The 27,810-nt window shown below is 41.1% G+C and overlaps 1 protein-coding gene across 5 annotated transcripts in view; it reads right to left on the bottom strand.

The window, feature by feature from the left end:
- The window catches only part of MEIS2 (Meis homeobox 2), a 229,841-nt gene that overhangs the window by 149,421 nt on the left and 52,610 nt on the right, over window positions 1-27,810 (bottom strand). For all 5 annotated transcript variants that reach the window (XM_055436315.2, XM_055436317.2, XM_055436316.2 and 2 more), the window contains one exon: window positions 15,895-16,040. In XM_055436315.2, coding sequence (XP_055292290.1) covers window positions 15,895-16,040 — 146 coding nt within the window. The remainder of the gene's footprint in view (window positions 1-15,894; window positions 16,041-27,810) is intronic.

The raw sequence follows: 27,810 nt of genomic DNA, 5'->3' as shown, positions 1-27,810 counted from the left end.
ATAAGGGTGGGGTCCAATCTCATAGGACTGGTGGTCTTATAGGAAGAGGAAGAACTCTCTTTCCACACAAAACTATGAAAGGCCATGTGAGGACGAAATAAGAAGGCAGCCATTTGCAACCCAAAGAGAGAGCTCTCACCAGACACCCATGCTGCCAGCATCCAATCTTGTGCTTCAAGGCTGTAGAACTGTGAGAAAATAAATTTCTGGTGTTTAAGCCCCCTTGTCTGTGGTATTAGTTTCGGCAGCCTGAACTAAGACACTCTCTCACAGAAGTCCCCTGTTTTCCCTCCTTACCAGTTCCTCTGGAGTCTGGGAAGAGAGGCCAGACTGTTAACGTTTCCCTTCTGCGCTCTTGATCCCTGCTCTCAGGCCCTGACCTGAGACTTTCTGTCCACTGTTCTCATGGTGTTCACAGCCATCTGCCACCATTCCTCTCCTCTGCTGTGGGCAATGCTTCTCTAAGCCAACTTCACCTTCCCCAGTGGTTTCTGTAAATACTGGAATATTCCTCTTTCCCCCTGCTCCCACTTCTTGCTTCTACTTTTGAAGGTGTTAATATAATGACCAAGAATTTTCTAATATTTTGCCTCTCTTAATTCCAAAGTCATCCATCTTTACTTTCCCCGCCCTGGATTCTGTCAAGCAGAGATGCTGCCTTTCCAAGATCACAGACCTGCAGATGCTCTTCCCCTGCTTCTCTGTCCTCCCTCTTAATCTTCATTTGGACTTGCAGCTTCTCAGTGGGCTTCCTATGTTCCCAGTGTACCAGCACACTTTATGAGCCCTCTACCCAGCATGTCTCTTTATTAAAATAAAATTTATTGTCTTGTATTATAAACACAGTACACATTTTATAGACAATTTAGACCATATGGATAAGTATAAAGAAAAAAGTAAAAAAGGTCAGCCAGATTTCACCACTCAAAGATAATCACTGTTCACATCTTTATTTGTTCTTCAAAGACTATGATCCCAAATATTTTCTTTTCCAAGACTATAATCATATCATGCATATTGCCTTATCTGTTTTATTTCACCTGGAAAAATACTGAGAGATTTTTACATATCTCAAAATATTTTTGAGAACATAATTTTTAATGATTACATAATATTCTACAATATTTCATAATGGAATATTATGGACTCTTCAATGTTTTATTTTCACAAACAATGTCTTTATACACAGTTCTCCTTAATTTTTGTATTATTTCTTATTACTTCTTTATCATAAACTTTTAAAAACTAAATTATTAGATCAAAGGATAAGAATATAATTAGTAATACACATTACCAGTTTAAATTCCAGAGAGAATAAGCCAATATTTATAGTCATTATTAAGTCAAATATTTCCTTCCACTCTGAAAAGAGCTAAACACTAATTTCTTTAAGACTTTTTAAAAATTTTATAGAAAAAAATAATATTTTCTTGCTGATTTAAAAACTGAATTGGTCCTAATTATCCTAATGTCTACTGGCCACTTGTATTTCTTCGTTTGTGAATGAACCTACTCAACTATGCCTTTTTATGTATTGCACTTTTTTTTCTTATTTATTTGTACACCGTATCTATTAAGGACACTCTGTCTATTATACAATGTACATATTTTTGCCAGTTTAATGTTTGCCTTTATTTTGTGTTTTTTTCTTGACATTCAAAAGTTATTAATTTTTATTTTTGTTTAATTAAATAATTCACACTTTTCTTTATAATTTCTTTGCTTTTATGCTCTGTAAGAATTTCACTAAATAAAGGAAAGAAAAATAGTTAAGTCTACTTCAAAGAATTCTTAAATGGGGAACTTATTTTGATGGGGAGTACTGATTATTTTTTCACTAACAGTTAAAGCATTAACCAAAAATCATTTATGGAATTGCTCTTTTTTTCTCAACTGATTTAAAGTGATGCCCTTGAAATTAATAAATAGCTCCACATATTTGGATTAAGCTGAATGCTTATTTTGTTCAAATGATCATTCTGCCTATTGTGTTAGCCAGTGCAACACCTTATAGCTTTATAATCTACTTTAACAAATTTTTTAAATGACCTTCCTCATTTTTCTTTTCCAAAAATATTTTGACTTTCCTTGTTTCATTACTCAGATGAACCATGAAATCCTTTTTTCAGTCACGATCTAAAGAAAGAATATCGCGTAGGAATTTTGAATTATTAGCCATTTAGAGAATTCTCTAAGTAAAATCGTCCCTTTCACTCATGCTGTGAATCCCAGCTTAGGTTTTTCCTACTGTCTCATTTTGCCCTCATGCTCCTGGGTTCCTGAGCTCTGCCTGGAAAAGGCTGCACCGAGGTGGAGCAGGTCCACGCCAGCGTGTTTCTATTTGCTCCGAGGCCGCACTGCTCTCTCTTCCTAATTCTCTCTGGATCACACTTTTCACAATTCCGACTCATCCAGTCAGAGAAGCTCTTTTCTGAACTCACAGAGCTTTCTTCCTACACTTTACAAAATGTGTCTGCCTCCTATACCTGTGTTTCGACTCCACCTTCATTGGCTTCCTCTTCTTAAACCCTGGATATCTATCTATCGTCATTCTCTTCACACCCAACCCCCTTCCCCAACACTTACACCTCAGTATCTCTCCCTGGGATCCCCTCCCACTGCTGACTCAACATCTGATTCACTTGGTTCACCTCTGCTGATAGACACCTCCATGCACTATCTATCCCCTGTTCCTCCTCTGTTCCCTTCCAATTTTGCCTGTTCACCCCTCAGTTGGTGGAATTCAAAGATAGACCATGACTCCCAAGTGCCAAATCCAAAGGCTTATTTTTAGTTAATATCATTGTCCTTGATCTTTCTACAGAATCTACTTCCTCTACTTTGAAACTCCTTTCTTCACATGATCTGATTATGCTCATATACCAGTCTGACTTCTTTATCTTTGTTGATTACTTTCTCTCTTCCTCCCTTTAAATGTAGTTTTTTAAAAAGATTTTATCCTCAAATCCCCCCCTCTGCACTTTTTTCCTCCCTTGTATTACTGTGCTCTGTCAATACAGTTGTGTCTGATCCTTTGTGACCCTGTGGACTATAGCCCATCAGGCTTAGTCCATAAGATTCTCCAGGCAAGAATACTGGAGTGGGTTGCTACGCCCTCCTCCAGGGAATCTCCCCAACCCAGGGATCAAACCTATGTCTCCTGCGTCTCCTGCATTTCAGGTGGATTCTTTACTGCTGAGCCACCAAGGAAGCCTCTCTTCCTCCCTTTAAAGAATGTCATGGTTTTGATGCAGTCCCATCATTTCTAACCCTCAAAGAGGTCCCCCATCCAGATATCTGGCTTACCTCAGGCCTCGGTATATCTTTCTAAACTCCCCTCACCTTCTCCCCTACATATTCTATGCTTCAGCCAAAGGATTCTGTCTTAAAAGCTGTTGCATCCACAAATCTCTGAATGTGCAATCAAATGTAGCCTGATTCTAGCACCCAGATTGAAACAATATTCAAAAAATAATAATCCCACTATTCTCTGGCTGCAATGAGATAATTCTGTGTCTCTCACAGGATCCTACCTCCTTAGAGTGGACCTATGAGATTGTCATTTTAGAGATGTAAAACTACTCACCCTCACCAGCTTGACCTAGATGAAAAGTGGCAAGATGGTGAACCCATTAATTCTCGGGATGAAAAGTTTATGAATAAAGAACAAGATGTCCAAACCTCCAAGGAGCTGGTCCCAAAACTAACAACTCAAGTAGGAATAAGTTTATGGGGAAGTGTTTGCTGTCTTGTTCTTTCTCTTAAGTTTGAGTTTATGCCATTTCAAAAGTTACTTTGACTCACAGTCACTGTGCCACAGTACAAATGGTGCATGAGATCTTTTGCCCTTTTCCTTGTACGTATCCTGCTAACGGTAGGATTCGATCCTCATTCCAAAACAGACTTAGGTTTTGAAATGAGTAGAGTATTATTCTTTGAAGAGTGTTTCACCTGTATTCAAGTTTGGGTTTCATGGAGCGAGGATGGAGAAATTATTTCAGTGGGTTATATGAAAACATTCATGAAGAACATTTTCTACTTGCAGAGCATTCTGCTTTTTTCAAAGAGCTATTTCTAACTTCAGCTAATCCGCAAAACAAGATGAGAAAACGAGCACTCAGAAAATTAACTGACTTGCCTAAGATAACTCAGAGAGCAAAAGGTTGAGTTGAATCAAGGATGCTGGCTAAGTAACTTCCAGTTGTCCTGAAATCTACCACCTCCTGGTCTTCCCTGGTGGCTTAGATGGTAAAGAATCCTCCCATAGTGGGGGAGACCTGGCTTCTATCCCTGGGTTGGGAAGATCCCCTGGAGGAGGGCATGGCAACCCACTCTAGTATTCTTGCCTGGAGAATCCCCATAGACAGAGGGTCCCGGTGGGCTACAGTCCATGGGGTCACAAAGAGTCAGACATGACTAAGTGACTACGCACACACACCGGTATATTTATATAGTCTTCTAAACAGGAGGAATTTCTTTCTTCCTGACCTCGAATGTTTGTTTGTTTTTGTAGAACACAAAGAATTAACAGATCATCCTCACTATCTAAAGGCAGGAAAAACACTGATTTGCTGATGGATTCAAAACATTTCCATTATCTGCTCTAATCATACCCAACAATAAATTCAGGAGAATTCAGGAAAGCAGTCCCTTTCTATTTAACAGATTATATGTATTTCAAATAAGCAAGGGGATATTTGGAGTAGACTGACAAGAGAATGAATATAAGCATGTAAGAACCAAGGAGAACTAAATCACACTTTTCTTTAAACTTGCTCTAGGGGGAAAAAGTCCAAAATCTTTTGAAAGGATTCCCAGGCTAGTACCAAGTTCAGTTCAGTTCAGTCGCTCAGTCGTGTCTGACTCTTTGCGACCCCATGAATCACAGCATGCCAGGCCTCCCTGTCTATCACCAACTCCCAGAGTTCACCCAAACTTGTGTCCATCGAGTCGGTGATGCCATCCAGCCATCTCATCCTCTGTCATCCCCTTCTCCTCCTGCCCCCAATCCCTCCCAGCATCAGGGTCTTTTCCAGTGAGTCAACTCGTCGCATGAGGTGGCCAAAGTATTGCAATTTCAGCTTTAGCATCAGTCCTTCCAATGAACACCCAGGATTGATCTCCTTTAGAATGGACTGGTTGGATCTCCTTGCAGTCCAAGGGACTCTCAAGAGTCTTCTCCAGCACCACAGTTCAAAAGTATCAATTCTTCGGCGATCAGCTTTCTTCACAGTCCAACTCTCACATCCATACATGACCACTGGAAAAACCATAGCCTTGACTAGACAGACCTTTGTCGGCAAAGTAATGTCTCGGCTTTTTAATATGCTATCTAGGTTGGTCATAACTTTCCTTCCAAGGAGTAAGCATCTTTTAATTTCATGGCTGCAATCACCATCTGCAGTGATTTTGGAGCCCAAACCTAGTACCAAAGGTCATATTAAAAACTGATGCTTTTCCACATGGTCATATTTGATTATCACTTAAATAGTTCATAAGCATAAATAAAAGCTTCAGGATTAAGCAGTAAGAGAGATCTTCATCAAAGTGCTATCAAGTAATTGGTGGGATTTTTGCCACATGGATCTAAACTTATGGTTTCCTAGAAACTAACGCAAGAACTAAACTGAGCTTACAATTGACTAATAATGATCTCATATGGCCCATGCAGTCTTACCACTTTTTCTTTTAATTCACTGTGGGGCCGGATTTAAAACAAGTGTAACAAGTCATGAGCTACCTGCAGGTATCCTGGAAACCCTGAAATGGAACCTGTAACTTTTCACCATGGGGAAAAAATAAGGCTGCTTTAATAGAGAGTTCCAACATGTCACCAATCTACATGGAATAATCCAGCATTCACTTCTTCTGTTTGATTAAAGCCTTCTTCTTTTTGAAACACTAGTGCAGCACCACCCCAGTACACTTGGGTTGTTTATTGCTGGCTTATGACAGGGTCACACCAGGTGTGCCAGGGTAAGAAATAAGCCATTTTACAACTGTCGGATGACCAGAGTTGTAGCATCACCCTTTCCTAAATTGTTAGTAATGGAATTACCAGATATTCCCAAGGCAAAATTAATTCTGGAATACTTGTGAATATAGAGGAATGATGCAAGAAGTAAATATGTCTAGAGACTTATAATCTGATAAGTCAAGTATTACAATTAAGAGCAGCAACAAGGTTTGGCACTGGAATTAACAAGGGTAGATCTCCAGCCATTATCTGGCTGTGTTAGGCAAATCAGGTGCCAGTAAATTGAGGGGCAGGGTGGTTAAAGAGGGCTGATTAGTGGCTCATGTTAATTTCCTATAATGCTCTGAATAATATTCTCTTTATTTCTTGTCATCACAGAATTCCACAATAATAATCTCTTGAGTTGTAATTTTTCTTTTTGTGGACAATCAAGACAGAGTCAACAAGTATTCATGTTATCTATTATAACCAAGAAGTAAAACTATAGTTTAAGAAAAATTATCTGCCATTATATTGTGACTTGACAACTTATCCACTATTAGATAAAAACAAATTAGTTCTGGCAGATTTGGGACTTGGCAGTTCAAAATATGAATAGCAAATGTAAAAGCATGAAAATGGCATTACTATTATGTTTTAAGAGGATAATACACCTTTAAAGGGTGCCAGTGATTACATACTGTAAACAACTGCTGCCAATCAATTTAGAAAGTGGCAGGCAGCATGTCAATGTAACATGGCAAATTCCATTCAACCAACCTAATGCTTCCTACTCAAGTCACTATTTCTTAACGGGAGCAGTGGGGCTGGATATCATCTTTGCACTTCATAATCTGTTTCAAATTGCAAAAACAGACTACAGCACGGAGAACGCAGGGCATTTCCAGGAGTCCTCTGAAATCTGTGCAGTAACAGTCTCTAAAGTCAAAATGAATCCTGAATGTTAAGGTCACTTTCTGACCCTATCCTGCAGCAAACTGAATGCTCTCACAACTTAGTCAAACCGGACTTTAATTCCTAACTGCTCCACCTCTCCACAGAATACACTTGCAAACTGTGGTCATGTGGAATGAAGAAATGGAAATTTTCTCTGTGATCTGAATGAATATTCACGGGTTTCACTAAACAGCATTTAATGGCACTCTATTCTTAGAGTTTTAAAATAGCTGAATATTCAGATATGCACATGCCTATTTTCTTTTATTCAAGGGTCCTCAATTCTCCATTTCCTTGAATTCTTTAACGTATTTTTAAACAATTATACTTAAGAGTGATATTTTATGAAATTAGATGCTAAACTTTGAGCTAATCATTATTTTAGTTTCTTTTTGATGGTAATTTAATAAGCATTTCATTCTTCAATCTCTCTCAGTTACTTATTTTTTTTAAATGTGTCTGTCAGCTCATAACTCATAACCTGGGACTTAATTTTCTAAGTGTATCTCAGCTGAGATAAACGGGATGGTCTGATATACATTTTTGGTTTTTTATTATTGGAGTATATTGCTTTGCAATGTTGTGTTAGTTTCTGCTGTACAACACAAAGTGAATCAGCTACGAAATTGAAAAGTGAAAGTGTTAATCACTCAGTCGTGTCTGACTCTTTGAGACTCTATGGACTGTAGCCCTCCAGGCTGCTTTATCCATGGAATTCTCCAGGCAAGAATACTGAAGTGGATTGCCATTCCCTTCTCCAACAGGTCTTCCTGACCCAGGGATCAAACCTGGGTTTCCCGCATTGCAGACAGATTCTTTACCATCTAAGCCACCAGGGAATCAGCTATATGTGTATATATATCCCCTCCCTCTTGCTGCTGCTGCTGCTAAGTCACGTCAGTCATGTCCGACTCTGTGCGACCCCATAGACAGCAGCCCACCAGGCTTCCCTGTCCCTGGGATTCTCCAGGCAAGAACACTGGAGTGGGTTGCCATTTCCTTCTCCAACGCATGAAAGTGAAAAGTGAAAGTGAAGTCGCTCAGTTGTGTCCGACTCTTAGTGACCCCATGGACTGCAGCCTACCCGGCTCCTCCAGTCCATGGGATTTTCCAGGCAAAAGTACTGGAGTGGGGTGCCATTGCCTTCTCCGCCTCCCTCTTGAGCCTCCTGATAAACTTTGAAATGTCTTGACCACTTTTTGCATTGAAAAGACTACACATCTCATCACCCCATGAAAGGCCACTGCTGCTGCCACTGTACTGGGGACTTTATCTCAAAGTTATTCATAATGTGGACAAAGGCTGCTGAATCCAAAACACATCAGGTTTTCACATGCAGAACCCCTCATAATCCAATTCTAAATACCAAACTGGGACTACAAGTAAAAGGTTATGACACAACCGCATGCGTTGTTTCTTTTCCCCTCAAGAGAGACAATGTAAATTTAGTTGCAGTTTCATTTCTTTTAGAGGAGTTTCTAGGATTCAACATAACATTAAATTTTTAGCCTGTCTCTTTAATTCGAGAAATTGTAAAAACGACGACAGATGGCACGCAGAACTGACTTATGTCCTCTATTCTTTACTGAAGAAGGGAGTGCATGGAAACTTTGATAAAGGCGGAAGCTACAGTATGCAGGTCACTATTAAAATCATCCAGTGACTCTTTGGACAGTTAGGAGCAGAACGTTCAGGCTTCCTTTTTTAGACATTCTTGAAAACCAGCACTATGGTAGGTTGCCAGTGGCGATCACAGCCCTGATGTTCAGTACCCTCCTGTCCCAATAAGAACATGATGGATGTGCCATTAGCTCTGAACCTCCGCAACCTCTGAAATTACCTCTCTTCCCACCTCAGTCTCCCGCCCCCCTACCCCTCAAAATCATTATGAAATAGGAAGAACACTCAAGCTTACAGTTAATTGGAAACATTGCAAGAGAAGAGGAATGCTTAGGACAGCATGTCCACAGGAAAATAAATCACCCAGTATTGTTATTTAATGCATTGTGACATCATTTCCTGAAATTAAACAGAGATGACACCAATTCAGACGATCTCCAGTATAAGGTTCCATTCAAATAATTCACAGATGTTTTCTCCCGGCAAGCAGGAAAACAATGCAAAGGCTGAGGCCATGGGCGGCCTCCCTCGGCTGCATGTTTGCGGGAGGCTCTTTCTGCTGGTGTTTTTCAGCTGTGTGCTCTGCACAGGCGTCTCCTCACAGGCTTGTCTCAGCCCATGAGCCTCACCCATATTCTGTGCACATCTGTATCCCTGAACACGAGGAAGGCCATCTTTTGCTGTGTAAGGAGGGCCAACATTTTCTATTTGGTATTACGTGAGCCGATAGCAATTAGTATTAAAGTAGATGGATCTCAGAATCATGAGGGCACTAATTTCCAAGTAGAAATAGCTAATGTCCCTGAAATACTGATTCAATTAACCATTCGAGGCCCTTAAAAAGACCTCTAACGATGGACATTATCACAGTGTCTCCATGGATACGCTTGTGGAAATGGACAGGTGGAGAAACTGGGGTGGAGAAGAAGGCAACACTACATCTATCACCCGTGGTGATTTCATGAGGCACCAGAGCCCTTGAGCTGCAGGAGTCCCCAGCACACAACCAAAAGCCAAAGCACGTGACGGCTGTGCCACACATTGCAGTTTACAAACTGGCCACATCATCTGAGCCTCAGAGCCCCCAACCAGCTAAGCAGAGCACATGTCTACTCTTCATTTCATAGGTCTGGAAATAGGTTCAGAGGTTGAATCACTCACCCAAGATTACAGAGCAGAAACCTAAGCCTAAAATTTCACATCCCTTGACCCTTTTTATAAACCCACACTGTGCTGTCTCTCAGACAGCCTAGACCTGAATGCTCCAAGGAAGCAGAGGCTCGATTCTGTTCATGTACTGGGACCCTTATTGGAAGGGGAGGTTCTCTACAAAAAGGAGGCCCTCACGGAGGCATTATGAACTACTCCACAGCCATTTTCTTCTCGACCTCCCACTCCACCCTGGAAGACTCACCAGGATGCTCTGGCTTTCTATGGGTACCTAGACTCTCTGATGAGGCACCGAGAATCACTGAACAGCCATCTGATGTTTGCGTGCCTGTGTGCTAAGTCGCTTCAGTCATTTCTGACTCTTCTGCAACCCCCTGTACTGTAAACCCATCAGGCACTTCTGTCCATAAGATTCTCCAGACAAGAATACTGGAATGGGTTGCCGTACCCTCCTCCAGGGGATCTTCCTGACCCAGGGATCGAACCTGCATCTCCTGCATTGTCTGGAGGTTTCTTTACTACTAGCACTATCTGGGAAGCCCCATCTGACATTTACATGACTCTAGAAGGCAGAAATTAGACTACGTTATCTCCTGCTGACTTGTTTGGCAAAGTCAGTCTCTCCATCTCACAGAGTCCCAGGAAGGTATGTGATCATTTTGGTTGCCCAGTTCTACTGGTCAAAGTCTCCTGGTAGCTATTCAACCAAATTAAAAGATGAAATTATAGTTGCTTTCCATTATATACCTATTGCTTTCCATTATATACCCAGGCATGGTGCCAAACAGTTTACATTCTCTCATTTAATGCCTGCAACAACCCTACTGAGCTGGTTCTAAAATTATCCCCATTCTATAGATATGGAAAGTAAAGTCCAGAGACCTCAGTGCTCAAGATCAAAAGTCTACTGCGCTGCAGATTTCAGACCCTGTGCTCTTAACCTTGACACTGTATCACCTCCTTGAGAAAAGAAACTATCTGGATCTATATAAGATAAAGAGAAACAGTTAAAGGGCAAAATAGTCTAGTCTTGCCTTCCTCTCTCTCTCATTCTCTCTTCTGTGTGTGTGAATGTGTGTGTATACACACACACAATAAAAAATTTGAGATGACTAGATTGACTGTGATATGGTCTTGAATTCACCAGAGAAGAGATATCTTTCTCTGTGTAACATGGAACTGTATTTATTCATAATTTGGGTTCACTGTCTCTGTGAAACAATATACTTTAAATCACATTTTCATTACTCAAAACAGACCTTCACAAAATCCCATGAAACAAACTCTAATAGGCAGGGAGTGAAACCAGCAAACACCTGAGAGACAGGCTTCATTCCGCTTCCTCTACCTATGGCAAGAGGCTAAGCATTTTGCCATGAACAAAGGGCAGAGTTTTTAGAACCTGCAGTTTCCAGGAGGCTGCAGGATATTGTATCACTGTGAAATAAATTTGCTTCTGATTCTGTACACATAGCTTTGAAAGAAGTCCCACTTCCGCTAAGGGTGAGCTTTATCCCTATGTTTTCAAATAAGAAAAACTGTAGTCAGAAATGGGTATGAGCAAGTGGTGTCTTTGTGTGTGAGCACTTCCTGTTTTCATTTCACGATCAAATATATTCTTTGCAGCACAACTAGGGGAGCTCTTGAAGGTGGCAAGTGGAGGTGCCTGAGAGCCTAATTGAGTACACTAAGGGCTTCTTGGCGTGGAGGAGTTTTTCATGGTTAAGAATAAACCGTCAGCCCGGGTATTATTTCTTGCTGTTTCTTTCTTTAACTATCTTTGAAGTCAAATAAAAACAGTTGTAATGGCAGGCTTACTTTTATGATATCATAATCTCCATGTGTTAGGGAAAAGAATATACTTCCCTAGGATTTCCCTACGATTTTTAGCCATTGGGTACTTTCCAGGAAAAGCACATACATTCCAACAGATTCTTTCCTCCATCTTCACTAGATTTCTTAGTCTGAGAAGCCAGGCAGAGCCGTCCACCAATAGAAGAGGGGGTAAGAGTAACATACGACACATCTTGCTGGTTGAATTTCTAAAAAGTATTTACTTGGATTTATTTCCTTAAAATTACTGTGAGGATTTAAATATGTGGATTTATTTCCTTAAAATCATTGTGATGTTTAAAGGACATTCTGGAAATTGGTAGTTAGAAACTAGAAACTAATTATTTAGCTTCAGACTAAGCAAGTTTAAAGTGCTTAACTCAATATAGAAATTCCTCAGTTCATCAAAGAGTTTGGTTTATTACGGCCACCTTGGATTTAGTTTAAATATTTTCCTCAATATCATCGATTAGCTGTGAGTTTATTACCTCCTCCCCTAAAGCAGGCGGTGCATAGGAATTTGAGAGTGTTTTAACTGTTACAGTTGTAGTGGAACTTGTTCTTCCAAGAAAACTGAAGGTTAATGATTTTTGTCATATTGAGACTAAGACTTAACAATTGCTACAGTTGGCCTTTGTTGAGGTGGGGCTCTTTTTTCTCTGGGCCTTTTGAGGTATTCAGAATAGGTGACAATAGCTTGCAGTTGAGAACATATGTAGAGAGACCCCTGTGGCTTATTGGGAAAAGTTGCTCCATGCTGGTTGGGTGTTTGGAAAAAAAAAATACAACCAGAGTTCTTTTATGTTCTGCTAGTTAATGAATGCATGAATGTCAAAATGGGCCAATGGCCCATTCAGGGGGCAAAGCCTCAGCAACCCCCTTCTTTAAGAACACATCCTGAGATCCAAAATACATTTGCTTAACAAATTAAAATAATGAGATAATTCAATTAGCTTCTTTTTTTAAAAAGAAAGAAAAAAGGGTACATCGGGGATTATTGTAATACAAGAGCAGGTCATACTGCACAAAGGGGAACAAACCAGTTTGAAATAATGTTAAAGAGACTAATAATGAAGGAATGCACATTGAATCATGCACTTGTAAAGAAATTTACATGAAATAATAATTTAGACTACATCTATTTTCAGTGAGCTAGAGCCAACATTTCACTTTGAAAGTTGAAATTAATTAAATGACAGAAAAATATAGTGGGGCATCTCTATTTCCAAGGGTTTCCTCATGCCTGTTAGTGCATAAGAAAAGGGGTCTAAATTAACATGTCGCTAGTTAGGGGGCTCTATTCTTGGTTTCTGTGCTCAGAATTATAGCTGAGTAAATCTTTCAGCTCATTAAAGATTGGAAAGTAAAAGTTTTACAGGACCATCCTCATCAAAGTTACTGAACCTCTTTTCTGCAGCTGGGGTGATGCTGGGATAAAGAGGGAAGATGTTGTCAAAGGGAAGGCTGGGGAGAATTTCCTCATATACACGGGAGGTGCAGGAAAGGCTGGGGAGAAGAGCAGAGAGAGAGATGGACAGACAAAGCCAGTGGAGAAAGTAATAAAGGGGCATGGTGGAAAAGAAGGTTGTGGGGAGGAGAAAAAGAAAGCCCTTAATGGAAAATAAAAAGGAAGCAGGGTACTGAGAGCAGAGGATGACCAGGAACCCTGGGGCAGAGCCATGCTCTGACAGCTCTGAGTGTAACCAACACACGAGTGCGGGAAAGCAGCCTGCAACGTGCAGATCTGTTTGAAAAATGGAGAAATGGCAGGTCCAGAGAACTTAATGGACTTAACTGAGGTTCAGCCAGGACTCAGGAAAACTGAATTCAAAATGTCAGTTTCCCAACTCTCTGGCTCAGGTTCTTTGAGTCTTCTCTCCCCACTGTAAGGACAGGCATTAATTAAAATTTTTAGCTGGACAGAGAATTCTGCACAAAGCCTCGTGTATATTTATCTAGATGAAAGCACCCTCGAGGTGGGGAGAAGGTACACAGTACATAGTACTTAGTGAACAGTACAGCCATAAGGAGCACCCAGGAATCAATGGTCCTGCACAACTCCTCGCCTGCAGTCAGGGTGCACAGTGGGTTCAACCCAGGATGACAGGGAGGTGGGAGGTAAGACACCAACTGGCCAAGCAAGAGGTCCAATAAGCTCTGGATACTTGGAGGAAGATTCAAGGCACAGACCCGGGTGGTGAAGCAGAGAGTTGGCTTTACAAGAGAAGTGTAGAGTAAGTCTTTTCTACTTGGAAAGGTTGCGGGGGCAGGCAACTTTTAAAGATAAGTAAAGCAAACAGCACTTTGCTTCTCCTATTTTCTCCCTTTGACGCTGAGCATTTTGATGACAGAGGTTGTAAGGTTGATATGCAACTGTTCACGGTGATCATGATTCTAGCAAAGTCATCATAATGTGTAGAAAGGGCACTGAGCTGGGGTCAAGGAAGGCTTGAGTCCTGATCGCAGCTGGACCTTGAGCCAATCACTTCCCTTGGTGGGTCTGAGCTTCCTGGTTTGTAAACAAAGCAGCTGCATTCTCTAAGATTCTGCTGTTCTATGATGTTGTGATTTTTGACTGAGGGGCTGAAAACATATGTGGATGTTTGCTTGAAAAGTAATTGCTGAACTCTTTACTTTCAACCAAGGAATGCTGAGCACGTAGGGAGACAGGGAGGAAATCAAACAGGTGAGCTGGTGGGAGAAAGCAGTTGCCTGCCATCTACTCGCCCCACCCTGCCTTTCTTACTTGCTACTCTAACTAAACAAACCTTCAGTTAAAAATGAGAAACCCCTCCCCTCGTACTCATTCGACTTCCAAATTAAAAACATTTTACAGGTTAGTAAATCTCCAGCTGAGGTGATGTAGCAAAGAACAGCTGTGAAGTAATTTTGATAATGATGAGAATAATAACCACATGGCAAGGTTCAGGGCTTTGCTGTTGCAGCTTCAGTGCTCTTGAATAGATAAAAGTGATTAAATACTCCTGATTATCCCTGACCAATATGTAATGGATTTACAGCCCTTTCAATTAGTCAGTATTTGCTTAGGACTCATTATTTTGTCTTTGGTTAAGTAATCAGCCCAGAGACGGCATGTTCGGTCTAATTCCTCTGAGCCCAGTCAGTGCAGGGCCCTGACCTTTGAAATGGCCATAGCTGCAAGGCAAGAATAACCACTGCCACGGCAGCCTCGTTGGTACTCCCAGCTAATCCTGACACCACCGGCCAGATCGATACACCTTAGTTTGCTACTAATGTCCTTACATCAAAATGGCCGATTTAGGAATGTGAATCTATCATGTTGCCCTCCCTGCTGCCGCCCCACCCCTCGCCCTTTGGAGCCCTGCTGGAAGAGTCGCTCAGCAGCCACCGCCATAAATAAACGTGGAACCTTGTCCTGGACTCATGACACTGTAACTAATGTCATTCAGCATGGCAACCCACAAGTTGGATAATCAAAGACCTTCAGCTTTCAATGTGCTACTCTATTTTTAAGCTGAAGCCTAAATAGAATGGACTGAAAACAATCTTATAGCAAGAAACAGCCTCTGACATCTTTACTATTTTCCCAGAATTTTCAACTGAAGAGTAAAATGCGAGCACGTAGTTCCTCTGCAAAAATATATTGTAATTTTTTGGTCTTGAGGGTCTCAGTCAATGGTATACATATATAATGACACATAAACCGGTTGCAAACAGGAAGATACACTGTTACTTGGAAAACGCTGCACATTGTTGATCTTTCCCCATAAGTGAACAAGATCAGCTTATAAGATAATGGACCTGAACCACTAAAGAAGAATCTTTGATCTCTACCTTAGAAACAAAGGCATTATAGCACCTATAACCCTTCTGTGGTTGTCACATAAACACGTGACATGTTGCAAGCTGCTTCAGCGATTAGAGCTGCCCCTGATACCAGGCACTTGGATGTACATGTGGCAAGGTGCTTTTTTTTTGCCTTCTAAGAAGGTGGCTTTCGTTAAGAGTGTGATCGGCAACATTTATGAATTCATGAGCTTCTCACAGCTGTTTCCCTTGGTAGCAGTTGCATTATCTGAAGTTGCTCTCATACCTTTTTGCATAAACAACACAATTACTTGTATAGACTTTTTAGGGCCCTAAATCATTTTGAATAAGGTCCATTCCTGACCTATGGAATAAAAACTCCTCCTTTCTACAGGGTGCTCTTTGGGTGGTGAGAATTGGTGAGAACCTCAACTGCCCTATTAGCCATCACAGATTTCAAGAAAGGGAAAATAGGCACCTTACTTTAAAAAAAATCTGTATGAGCCCATCTAATATGCTAGGAGAAGGCAAAACAACAAAACTTATTTTTTTCTTTCATCTTGACTTACTGTGAGATGCTGGAAGAGCCATGCTCTCATGATATTTGTTGCTACTTTGGGGAAAATGCCTCTTTTCTTCTGACGTTTTTTGTCCTTGTCTGGATCATCATCGTCACCTGTGCCAGGTGAAGCTACACTGTTGTCTAAACCATCCCCTAGTAGAAAGAAATGAAAATACATTAGAGAAAACACAGAAAGGGTGCCAACAACAATGAGCAGCTAATGATGAGCTCAGCTAAGCTTGTTGAAAGAAATCCATTAAGCGGGTATATTCTCTTTCATTAAAGTATAATTGGAGACACAAATATGTAAAAGACAAAATTAAACCAGGCCTCTTCAAATGTTAATTTTGTGTGTCTCACACTCTCCCATATCATTAATTCAATTATAATTGTGCTCTTGACACAGCGCAGTAGCTCTTTGTCAATTATGGAATCCAATGTGGGAAAACCGCCATCAGAAAACCCATTCGGTGAAAATGCATCCCCATGCCCAGAGTGAACACATACTGTAGGGTAATCAAGTTAAATGTTCTGTAGTCTATATATTCTAGGCTGCCTGCATAGGTGACGGTAACTGTGTCACCGTTCATTGCACATAACACACTGCCTGCTCAGCCCCTCCTAGAACTGTCACCTCCCAAGCACGCACACTCACACACTCCTCAGATGACCCTGGACTCAGCATCCGCGTGACATGAAAACTTTTAGCTCTCTGCACCACTGATCATTATCATTAAAAAACAAAAAAGATGCACATCAAGGTAGGGTGCTCACTTAATCAGAAGTTTCTATCAACATCTTTCTCTTCTGTGCTTTTCTCTGGCATTAATTGTGCATTAGCAAAAATCATTTACTTTTAACAGTCATAGTTATTTTTTCTTGCCCTCCAGCAAAAATGCCTTGAAAGCCTGCCTGGAGGGCATCTAAATTATGTATCTGAAAAACTCTTCTGGCAAGGCATTGCAGGACCCCTACTTTCTTAAAATTCATACGAGCACGTCTTCCTGTTTTTGGGAAGGCATCAATCAAGAGGAGCAATATATGCCATATCCCTACATTAATATTTGAACTAATAACTTTAAAAAAAGGAAAGAAACAAGATCCGACTTGTGGCATAATCAAATGCAAAATAAATGAAGAATATGGGGACAGCACTGGGGCTTTATAGATGGCTGTGTTTTCCTTGCACATCATTAGCCTGGAGCCACACGAAAGAGGAAAACAGAGAAGTGGAGAGTTTATGCTCCCTGCTGGTGTTTAAGAAGCCAGGGTCCTGGAAGAACATCTGGGAATTGCGCTGAGATGGGGGTTTTTGTAATTTAAGAATAGACATTCATTAGCAGTAAATGCCATAAATCCCATGCTAAGTAAAAACCTTGTCCAAGAAAGCCTAAAACAATAAACTCTGTGCTCAATGTAGCCTGAGCTAGACGCTCCACAGCTTCCCTGGGAATGCTATAGATCCACCAGCTCCTTCCCAGACCAGCTCCCTCCTCCTGGACTGGGCCACATTGGGGACATCCTGCCATGGGCCCCTTGCCGCCTAACCTGTCCTGACTGTCTGCTCTGTGGGCTTCCCTATACCTGTTCTTTTCCCTTCTTGCCGCAAAAACCCTCAACCTTCTTTGACCAGAGAAGCAGAAAAGCCACAGCAAAGAGCTGGCAGATTAATTTTATTGACATTTCCATTTTCACTGCAATGTGATACCCTCCATCACATGGAAGAGATGACCCTCACTATTTACAGACTGACAGGCCACTTCATTACAACCACCCTGCCCCAAGGCAAAGCAGATCCCTTCCATCTGCCCAAACACTAGAGCATGACCCCGAAGTTGCTGTTCTCTTTTTCTTTGCCGTCTGTTATGATAAAAAAAAAAAAGAGTGAATTGAAAGGACCCCAAATAGTCAAAGAACTAATCAGAAGTACAGGGAAACAAAAGGCATTTGACTTATGAATCCTGGCTGGATGGAATCTAGTCTTCATCTGTCTACCCTCCCTGCACACTCATGTACACCAGGGGGTCACTTGCACAAGGGACACACAGACACTACACACACACACACACAAGCTCGAGCAGAGACACGCGTACACACTTTCCACCATGCCAAGGAACTGCTGCAAGGCAAATTCTCACCCACACTAATGGCTTCTGACTGCTCCTTGGCAACCCTAGCATTTTAACCTGGGTGGATGTGCTCTCCAAAATACAGACACTGGAGCGATCTCATCAGCTGTTCATGTGACACAGATGGAGAGTGGCTATTAGGAGCCAGGCAGTGGGCCTTGGGGATCTGAGGTACTGTTCTGTAGCCTGAGGCGATTTTGAAAAGCAGTACCCGGAGATGAGGGAAAAAAAAAATCCACACTGCAAGTGCAAGTTTGAAGTCAGTCAGTCTGTCTGTCGACCTACCACGGATAAAGATATCTTTGTCTCTGGATGGAAAAATCTACACGGGCTATCTGGATGTACATTTCGGATAATGTATGTATGGAATGGCTCTTCCTTCAATGTCTTCCAAATATAAAAACACACACTGTAAACAATGCCTGTGTGTATATATTTCTTCCTAAGCACATATGGTTTCTGTGTATATGTTTAAGCTGAAATTGTCAGGATTTTGTTAAAATCTCATTTTAGCTTTTTTTGTTAGATTTTTTGGATATACTTATTTTAAAAGGTTAATGGCTTTAATTAAAGTAAGTTCAACAACAACAAAAAAGACACTTGCCTTTTTTAACCCAATCAATGACCTTAAAAAATGAGAGACAGTATTTCCATGGAGTATTTTCTCTTGCTAAAAAGCAGAGAGGGTTTCTAACACCTTCAAATTATATGATTCACTACATTTAGCTCAAGAAAAAAATATAGCTGGATTGAGCATCCTTTGATGACTGACTTAAACTGGAGAAGACAGGAGCATTACATGCATTTTAATATAAAGCAGTCCATTTTATACAAATGTTAAATATTTGAATTTGAATCCACTGTAACAAACAATTGTAGAGAAAAATGAGTCTATTTTTATAATAACCAGATACTAGACATTAGATTTTTAAAATTAATATTATTGTTTATACCTCTATAAAGATGGGAACTTTCTTTTCCAAACACACAATAAATTTGTTTTTCCAATGGATTGTGAACCAACTCCAGCCCAGAGGACTAGCAACAGCTATTTTTCTTTTAAAAGGCAACCATGTGATCTGCACCCTAAAACAAAATCACGCAAATGATACTAAAGAAACCCTTAAAATGCACACTGTTTCCTTGTTTTAAGGCTGTATGTGTATTGGGATAGTTGGCAATCCTTGACATAGATGCCCAATGAGTTTCTGTGCCAAAAAGGGTGGGTATACGGGCACAGATGCACGTGTCAAAGGAGGCAGAGGAGCTAACGGCATATGTCTTGGCATCTGAAGTTAGGGTTCGAGAGTGTGGAGTCTTTGGCAGGGGCAGTACTGTGTCTTGTTTATCATTTTATCCTGAGAGCACACCTCAAGGTCTGAGCCAGAGCAGACACCCCAGTGATTGTCTGCTGTGTGAGTGAAGGGCTAAACTTCTCAATGAGTTTATTCATAGATCCCCCTCTGTCTTTGATAATCCCAAACTGGAAGACTGCACTCTTCATGGTACTGAAGGGGCTGAGTGGACTGACTGCCTGAGTGCACGTGTTTGCACGCATGCTCAGTCGCTCAGTTTCGTCTGACTCTTTGTGACCCTATGGACTGTAGCCCACCACGCTCCTCTGTCCATGGGGTTCTCCAGGCAAGAATACTAAAGTGGGTTCTATCTCCAGGGGATCTTCCCAGCCCAGTGTGTCTTCTGCACTGGCAGGCAGATTTTTCACCACTGAGCCACCTGGGAAGCCTGCCCAAACGCACGCAGTCACTTCCAAACACTCCAGGAACAACGCTTCTTTGAAGAACTCAATCCCCATTAAAGCCTTTTTGAAGGGCTGACCCAAGGCCATTCCACCAGCCTTGCCACCTCTGATGGGAAAAAACGAAAGACTACTGGGTGTGCTTCCTTTAAAAGGTTGCTAATCCCTTGACTAAAGGCATAATCTAAGTTTGGGGCAAAGATACTCAAAATAGCTGCATGCTTCTGAATGTACTGCATGTGACCATGGAAAGAAATACTCAAGTCTGTGGATAGATACCTTTGAAGTGGACTAAATTATCAAGGGAGATTGTTAAAAACATGGGTCCTCAGGCCTTATCCCAGACTTACTAAATCAAAATATCCTGAGGCAAAGACAAGGAATTTGTATTCTTAACAAGTTCCTTGGGTTTGGTTATGCAATCAGGCTAGCACAGATTCTTCAACTGGCTTTTAGAAGCCTCCGAACTAGATTACCTTCTAATTTGAGTTAAGATGAAACCTCAGGAGCAGGTACATGGTTAAAATTCTATGCTACTGCCATAAATGGGGTTAGTGGTCACAGCAAACAACTACAACCTATAGGTTCTTGACCACCCAGCTGCTCTGCCCATTGGATTTTCTCAGCAAGAATACTGGAATGGATTGCCATTTCCTCTGACAGGGGAATCTCCAGGAGGTTCTTGCGTCTCCTTTACTGCAGGTGGAGTATTTTACCGCTGAGCCACTGGGGAGGCTCCAACTACAACCTGACCTGGGCCTTATTCACTGTGGGAAAGCCCTGGTGCTCTCCATCACAGGTACTGGTCAGCACAAGGTGGTCCCACCCTATCTTCTGGTGGTGAAGGTTAAACAGAAAGATGCTGTAGAACACTGGCTCTCAAAATACAGACCAGTGTCCTTTAGCACTGGCAAAGAAATTGCAAGAAATGCAAATTCTTACACTCATCTCAGACCCACTGTATCCAAATCTCCAGGGATGGGGCCTGAAAATCTGAGGCTTACTAAGTACCTTGGGTGATTCTGATGAGAAGCACTGCTGGGGGGTACAGAGAACTCTATAGCCTGCTACCCCTGGTGGTAGTTGTCTGAAGGCCTGAATCCAAGTTCTGGATCCTCCTCCTGTTTTCAGACTCTGAGGTATTTGAGAGCATCTGCAGGGCTGGATTTACATCCATAAACGGAGGGGGTCACACATCCTTTCCAAAGCTGAGCACACTATGCTCAGGGCAGGGCAATACCTGGGAAAGCAGCCCCGGTCTACATTTATTTAAAAGAGTAACACTAAGGGAGTCTAGTTACAAGGAAGTCAAGCCTGGGATACCATGGGTATCCAGGTGTGAGCAAAATCCATATCTGAAGCTGTGTAGCCAATGAATCAGGAAAGACATGGGGACATGGTGAGAAGATCCTCAGATGATTCTAAAGCAGAAATTCCCAATTCACACAATTCTTGGCCACATCAACTACCCAGGCAAAAGGACACCACTTCCTTTTATTGGCATACTGTCATACTCCATTTCGCTAAAAATCTGTCTATATTCTAGACAACAACTGCTTGGCTTGAAATAAAGAAACGATACAAACTGTGATGCTGTGCTATCCTGAGTCCAGGATGTGGCCTTCTTGCCCTGTCAGAAATATAGTACAACAGCCAAGAGAACTGGAGAAGGAAATGGCAACCCACTCCAGTATTCTTGCTTGGGAAATCCCATGGACAGAGAAGCCTAGTTGGCTGTGGTGCAGAGGGTCACAAAGAGTCGGACACAACTTAGCGACTAAACCATTACCACCAACAACAACCAAGAGGGTCCTAGTCTATCTTTTTCTTCCTAGTCCATCTCTCCATCTCCCTTGAAAAATTGCCAGACATTTACCATTGAAGAAACTGAGGCCAAGAGGTTAAATTCTCACCTATGATTCCATGGCTACACGTGATCAACGACTAACCAGAGTCCAGGTAACTCCAAGTCCAGTGTTACTACCACTAGTATTCTCACATATTGTAAGCTACCTTTCACTTTCCCAAGCATTACCTCATTTGAACTCTGTTATCAAACCAGGCTTTATCCTACAGGTAGTCTAAAGTGCAGAGGAGAGATTAGATCTAGGGCCCAGGGGTTGGAATTGAGCTAGAATTGGTCCAGGCTAGTCCAGGTTCAAACAGAAATGTGCAAACTTTTCTCCTCCCAAGTAAACCAGTGCCTATAAGGGCTTTATATATATTCAGTACAGCAAGGGTCCTTTGAGCCTCAGGATTTTTATAACGGGTTTATTGTGGTCCATGTGGAGGCCCTTATATGGACAGTTCCAGACTGATCTTCAGAGCCCAGAGATGCTACAAATATTTGAGCATCTACTGTCCATACAGCCAGGATCTCATGGGCTGTGATGTCATAACTGAACAGCACCAAGAACTGCTTCACAGAGCTGTAACTAAAGTGATATATTCGCTTGCCTCAAAATCACTCTCTTAAAGATAAAATAAGGCTTCTATAACATCTGGCAGCCTGTCAACTAACAATCAGTAACTGACCTCTCAATATCATATATTCAGAGAAACAGTAGTACAAATGAATACAGACTTTGGTCAATAGCATTTGTACTTTTAAGTTCATGGCACACTGTTTAATCCTCACTTCTCCCAGTTTTGGGCCAATTTTAATAGTCAAATATATTCATATAAAATACATGCTGTAAAAAAGAATGATATCTCACCTGATAGAACATAGCTTTTTTTTGCCTCCTCTTTTTTGATAAATAGAAATTCACTAGAGTTATTATCATTTTTATTTTGGGCAATGTACATTCACTAATTTCAGACACACACACATACACACACACACACAAACATGTATCTTCCAAACTACTTCCAGAAACTGGGTACAGTCATGAATTTATATAGATATTTATATATCTGATTATAAACATTAAGTATATAAATTATATCATTAACCTTTTTCAAAGAATTCACTAATTTATACTTAAGTAGGCAAATGTATTTGTAGATTAATTGCATATTTTTGCCTACGGTCATATATACATACATGTACATACTCATATACAAGTTTATAGAATTTTAAATGTATTTAATGTTCAATAGGGTAGTCCCTTTTCTACACCATTTCTCTTCCTCTAGAATACAGGCTCCTCCTCTTCCTTACCAATACCATCGTCACGTTCATTATCCTCACTATCACAAGTAACTTTCACTGGACACTTGCAATGTTACAGTCCTCAATCTTCACAACAAATGAGTGAAATGACTACTATTATCAATTCCACTTTACAGATAAGAAAACCGAGACTCAGAAGAATTAAGTAACTTGTCAAAGGTGACATAGTCAGGAAGTGGCAGAGTGGTGCTTGCCCTGTAAAGCTCATGCTCACGTCCTCTACCCTCTCCCTTAACTGCTGGAAAACAAAAAGAGGTGAACAGTGAGGCTAGATTCTGGATTAGTCCTCATTTCTCAGGAAATAAATCCCCAGAGTGAGGCCTCATATATTCACATTTATGAACAAAAGAGATTGCAGTTGACAGCACATTTAAAAGTAATCTAAAAGAAAACAAAAGTAACTATGAACCAAAAAACAAACAGATGCATATTTTTACAGTTACACCCATTATCTACAGGACTATTAGTGATCCCCGTGGACCTAAAGTTCAAATTAAATATGATTTTGAAATAGGAGTAGCTGTTTAATTTTTAAGACTTTTCTGAGCCAAGGGATCTTCCAAGATTCCATGCCTGCAGGCCTGTGTCCTTGGCCAAAAATGCTCTTTGTCTTCATTATTTTTTTTAACTTTTTTCTATTCTACTTTGCTCAGGCAAACTCCTATTCAAACTTCAAAATCCAGTGAAAAAGGAACCTCTTTTGTAAGGATTTCCCTAGTTCCTATTAACAAAACTGGTACACTAGGCTTTCGATTTCTTCATCAGTTTGTTCTTGCTTCTGCTATATTTATGCTTCTGTTTTGCAATTTATCTATCTACTAACTTGTCTGTCCTGCTTGACCATGAGATTCTTCAAGGCAGGGGCCATGTCTTACTCACTTCTGATTCGCAAGCCCTGACAGAGTGTAAACAGTCAAATGTTTAGTGGGATGAACAAATTGGCAGCAGGAGTCTTAATATTTGGCCCCTGTGCGAATGTAACCTGCTTTGAAGAAAGTGTCCATGAAGGAGTCCCTGGCCCTGGTAACCTGTTCTAGCAGCCACCTAGCCTCAGGCTCCCTCCCTGACTCTCCCTGATCTCGGTGCACTGGGTTTGTCATGCCCAGGGTTTTCCTGCTCAGGAGTGCATGGCCTCCTCACAGATGATCCTTACATGTCTGATACACTGTCAAACACTGTTTTCAAAAACGGGGTTGCTTCATCTCTCAAACCTGCCCTAATCCAATGAGGAAGAGAATGCCCAGGGGTAGGGTGGCTGCCCCTTGCCCAGGCTGCTCAGATGACTGGGAACATTACAGTTAAAAAGGAAGTATCTTTTTTCAGGGCAACAATGAAGAAACAGACAGAGAACAGACCTATGGACATGGGGGGAGGAGAGGAGGGAAGGGGTGAGATGTATGGATAGAGTAACATGGAAACTTACAATACCATATGTATAATAGATCGCCAATGGGAACTTGCTGTATGACTCAGGGAACTAAACAGGGGCTCTGTGACAATCTAAAAGGGTGGGATGGGGAGGGAGGTTTGGGAAGGAGGGGACATGGGTGTACCTATGGCTGATTCTTGCTGATGTATGATAGAAAATCACAAAATTCTGTAAAGCAATTATCCTTCAATTAAAAAAATAAAATGGGGGGGGGGGAGGAAGTATACTGTAACCAGGGAACTGCAACACATAGCTCTTTGGGAACCTGGTTTCTGTCATCATTTTTTAATGATTTTTCCTTCCTAATATAGTACTCTGAAAATAGGATTAAAATGTACTAAGAATCAAAAGATATTTTCTTTCAGGGACTACCTTCCAGAAGTTTAATTTAGGACATCCCACTGAGAAATCTGAATCAGGGTTTCCAATACGATGCAAAAAAAAGGAAGCAGCAGCAGGAGGAGAAGCAGCAGCAGTAGCAGCCACAGTTGCCTTTGCCCAGTTCTGTGTTAGACTCTAGCCTTACAAAACTTGTTTCCCAAGAACCATCCTCAAAGTAAATCTTTTTTCCCCCGTGCAATTCACCTTTATTCACATCAGAAGAGGTTGGGGGGAGGGGGAAGTTACAGACCCAGAAAGGTGGGGAGGGTGAGGGGCGAGAGGTGAGGTGAGGGGCCAGCAGTGAGACCTGCTAATTACTGATCTCTTTTACTCTCCTGCTGTGCTTAACTGTCTGGACACGTTAAAGTGAAATTTTTCTGTGATTTTTCAAGTGACTAGTTCATGGCCCACTAGCATGGAGGGAAGCAGGAGAGGTGAAATGCTTTCGTTTACATGCAACATTTACTAACTGTGTGGGTTTTCCGACATTAAAGAGAGGACAGTGACCCAGGCCACCTTTTTCACACTCAAAAGAGCACTGAAAAAACAACTCTTCATCGGCTTACCTCAGGCTTCCCTGGTCCTGAACACCCTCCCCCCGGGGTATGAGCAGAAAGGGAAAAAAAGAGGGGATTTTATGCTCCTTTCTCTTCAACTTTTCAGGCGGTATAAGCAGCATTTAGCAAATTCAGCCCCAAATGGCTCCAAATGCTCAGAGCTGTAGGGGCTCATTCTTTGTTCTCCTCCCTCTATTTACACAGGATTTACGCAGGCTCTCCACTGAAGAGACCGAAAGCACTTCCATTCTCACCGGCTCGGCTGGGCTGGACCGTGGGCCCCGCCGCTGGCCCAGGCCTGCACTGGGGAATTTCTGCCACCTGGAGAAGGCAACACGCTGTGCCCTGACTCTGATCCCCAGACAACCTGGCCTGTGCAGGCCACTGCAAAGCTCAGGCCGGAGAAGATGGGCTAACCTTCCAGGAGAGACAGGAAAACCCAGCCAAGGCTGTGCAAGTAAATATGTGTCCAGAGACAAATAACATGCACTTTAAAATATGCAGCTATAGGATAGAATGGAAAGTGATGGGTGAAAAAAAAATTCAGACTGCAGCTTGGATGAAAACCACTTCACCCACTGGTTGGAAAAATAAAGTGTAAAAACAGACAGATGGACACATATGTAAATGTGGCAGTGTTTTAGGCTTTAGCTGGCAACGTGAGCGTCGTAGTATAGTTTTGCACGCCTGTATTTTCCATATCATGTTGAATCCTGTTAACTGTTGAACAGAAACATCCTCATACTGGTCCTTGACCAAATCAGTCCCCTCAATTTACCCGTCAGGAGCCATAAAATGGCTTTGTTTATTGACTGGAACCCTCTAATCCTTTATAGCAGAAGTGAACGAAAGCTTCCAAACTCAGCCTGTGCTTTCCTGAAGCTGGTTACTCTCATCTGCAATGTATATGTATTTCTAATTTATGCTTCACTTAACTTGATTACTCTCATTGAAATACATATATATTTCATAATTTATATAGAGATAAACTTTCATTTGTCATGTTTTTAATCGAAGAATAGTCAATTTACAAGGTTGTGTTAATTTCTGCTGTACAGCAAAATGATTCCGTTATACATGTATATACATTTTTTTTCATATTCCTTTCTGTTATGGTTTATCACAGGACATGAAATATAGTTTCCTGTGCTCTGCAGTAGGACCTTGTTCTTTATGCATCCTGTGTATAGAGAGAAAACTTTTTAAAATTTTTCAATAAAGGATATCTACTCCCCTAGCCTCCCACAGAATTCTCTAAAGGATACTGACTGAATCCAGCAGAAAAGTAAATTCTTTTTCCCATATAATTCAGCAGATCACCTAATCTCTGTAGTAGAGGATAATAGAATGTACTTGTTCCTCAGTTACCTGATAAGCACATATAAAAGTACAGGGTAGTTTCTGAAGTTATTCACAGTACATCATCATAAAGCTCTTCTGGGCACTCTAATGATTCATTTTTAGTGATCTCTCAAATGCCCTTTTCCACAGTTAACACTCAGATTTTATTAAGGTGGAACGAAGGGACAAATGTCCACTCAAGTCCCAGCTCTCAAATTTGACTCTCCTTGCACTACACTACCTTCAGCTAAAGCTTTTTTAATGTTCTATTTGCCTCCCCAGAGTGGCATTTCAGCTAACAGAGTTCACAATCTTTCAGTCTTAAACACAGAAGGCTGCTATCTTCAAGTCATCCTAGGAATGTGCCAGATACCATCATCTCCCTCCTGCGATACAAAGAACCAGAAAGAGAGAGAGACCAAGAGAAGACCAAGCTGATCAAGTTACCAACAGCCCAGAATGCCCCTCTCAGAAGGTTAATCTTTGAACCAGTAAATGTTATAATTAGGAGCCTTGAAGTTGGGCTGAGGCTGGTCATTGAAAGAAAGACTCTAAAAGAGAAAGTATGAATGGAACTCATCTCTTTCACCTAGTGGTTTGATACAAGGGTCTTGATTTTTACAGGAAATTATACAAAAATGAGTTGTTATGATGCACGAGTCTCTTTTCCACATTTCCTACAAAAGAAAAAAGGTGGTTGGGGAGAGTTGTCTTCCCAATTTCACTTAGCTATGTTTCAGTACAAATTGTGAAAATTATGCAAATAACAATTTTGGCACCTTTGCTAGAGGAAAACATTATTAAATTATGCTCTAAGTATTTTGTCTGCTTTAGTAATTACTCTCATGTAACTGTAAATATAAATAGCTGTTATTCTGTTTAAATTTTTAATCATGCAAAATATTGTCACACAAAATGTCCTTCTGTTGCAGTCTAACTGGGATTTTCTTTTTTAAAATATCCATATTTAACTGAAGTGGACTATTTTTAGCATTGTAAAGTGTTTTAGTAAAGATAGCTGGCTAACATCTCCAAATCAACAGGTCTTTCAGGAAAAGATGTGGCCTTTATACTTGCAAAAAGAATTTTTTACAAAAGACCATTTATAAAATTATTTTTAATATTTCATACTGAACCAGAATATAGTCTTCTTCC

The sequence above is a fragment of the Moschus berezovskii genome, chromosome 9 (assembly GCF_049115385.1).
Source record: "Moschus berezovskii isolate FMDL1 chromosome 9, NW_MosBer_1.0, whole genome shotgun sequence".
Taxonomy (NCBI): Eukaryota; Metazoa; Chordata; class Mammalia; order Artiodactyla; family Moschidae; genus Moschus; species Moschus berezovskii.
This window is presented reverse-complemented; position numbering and strand designations above follow the sequence as displayed.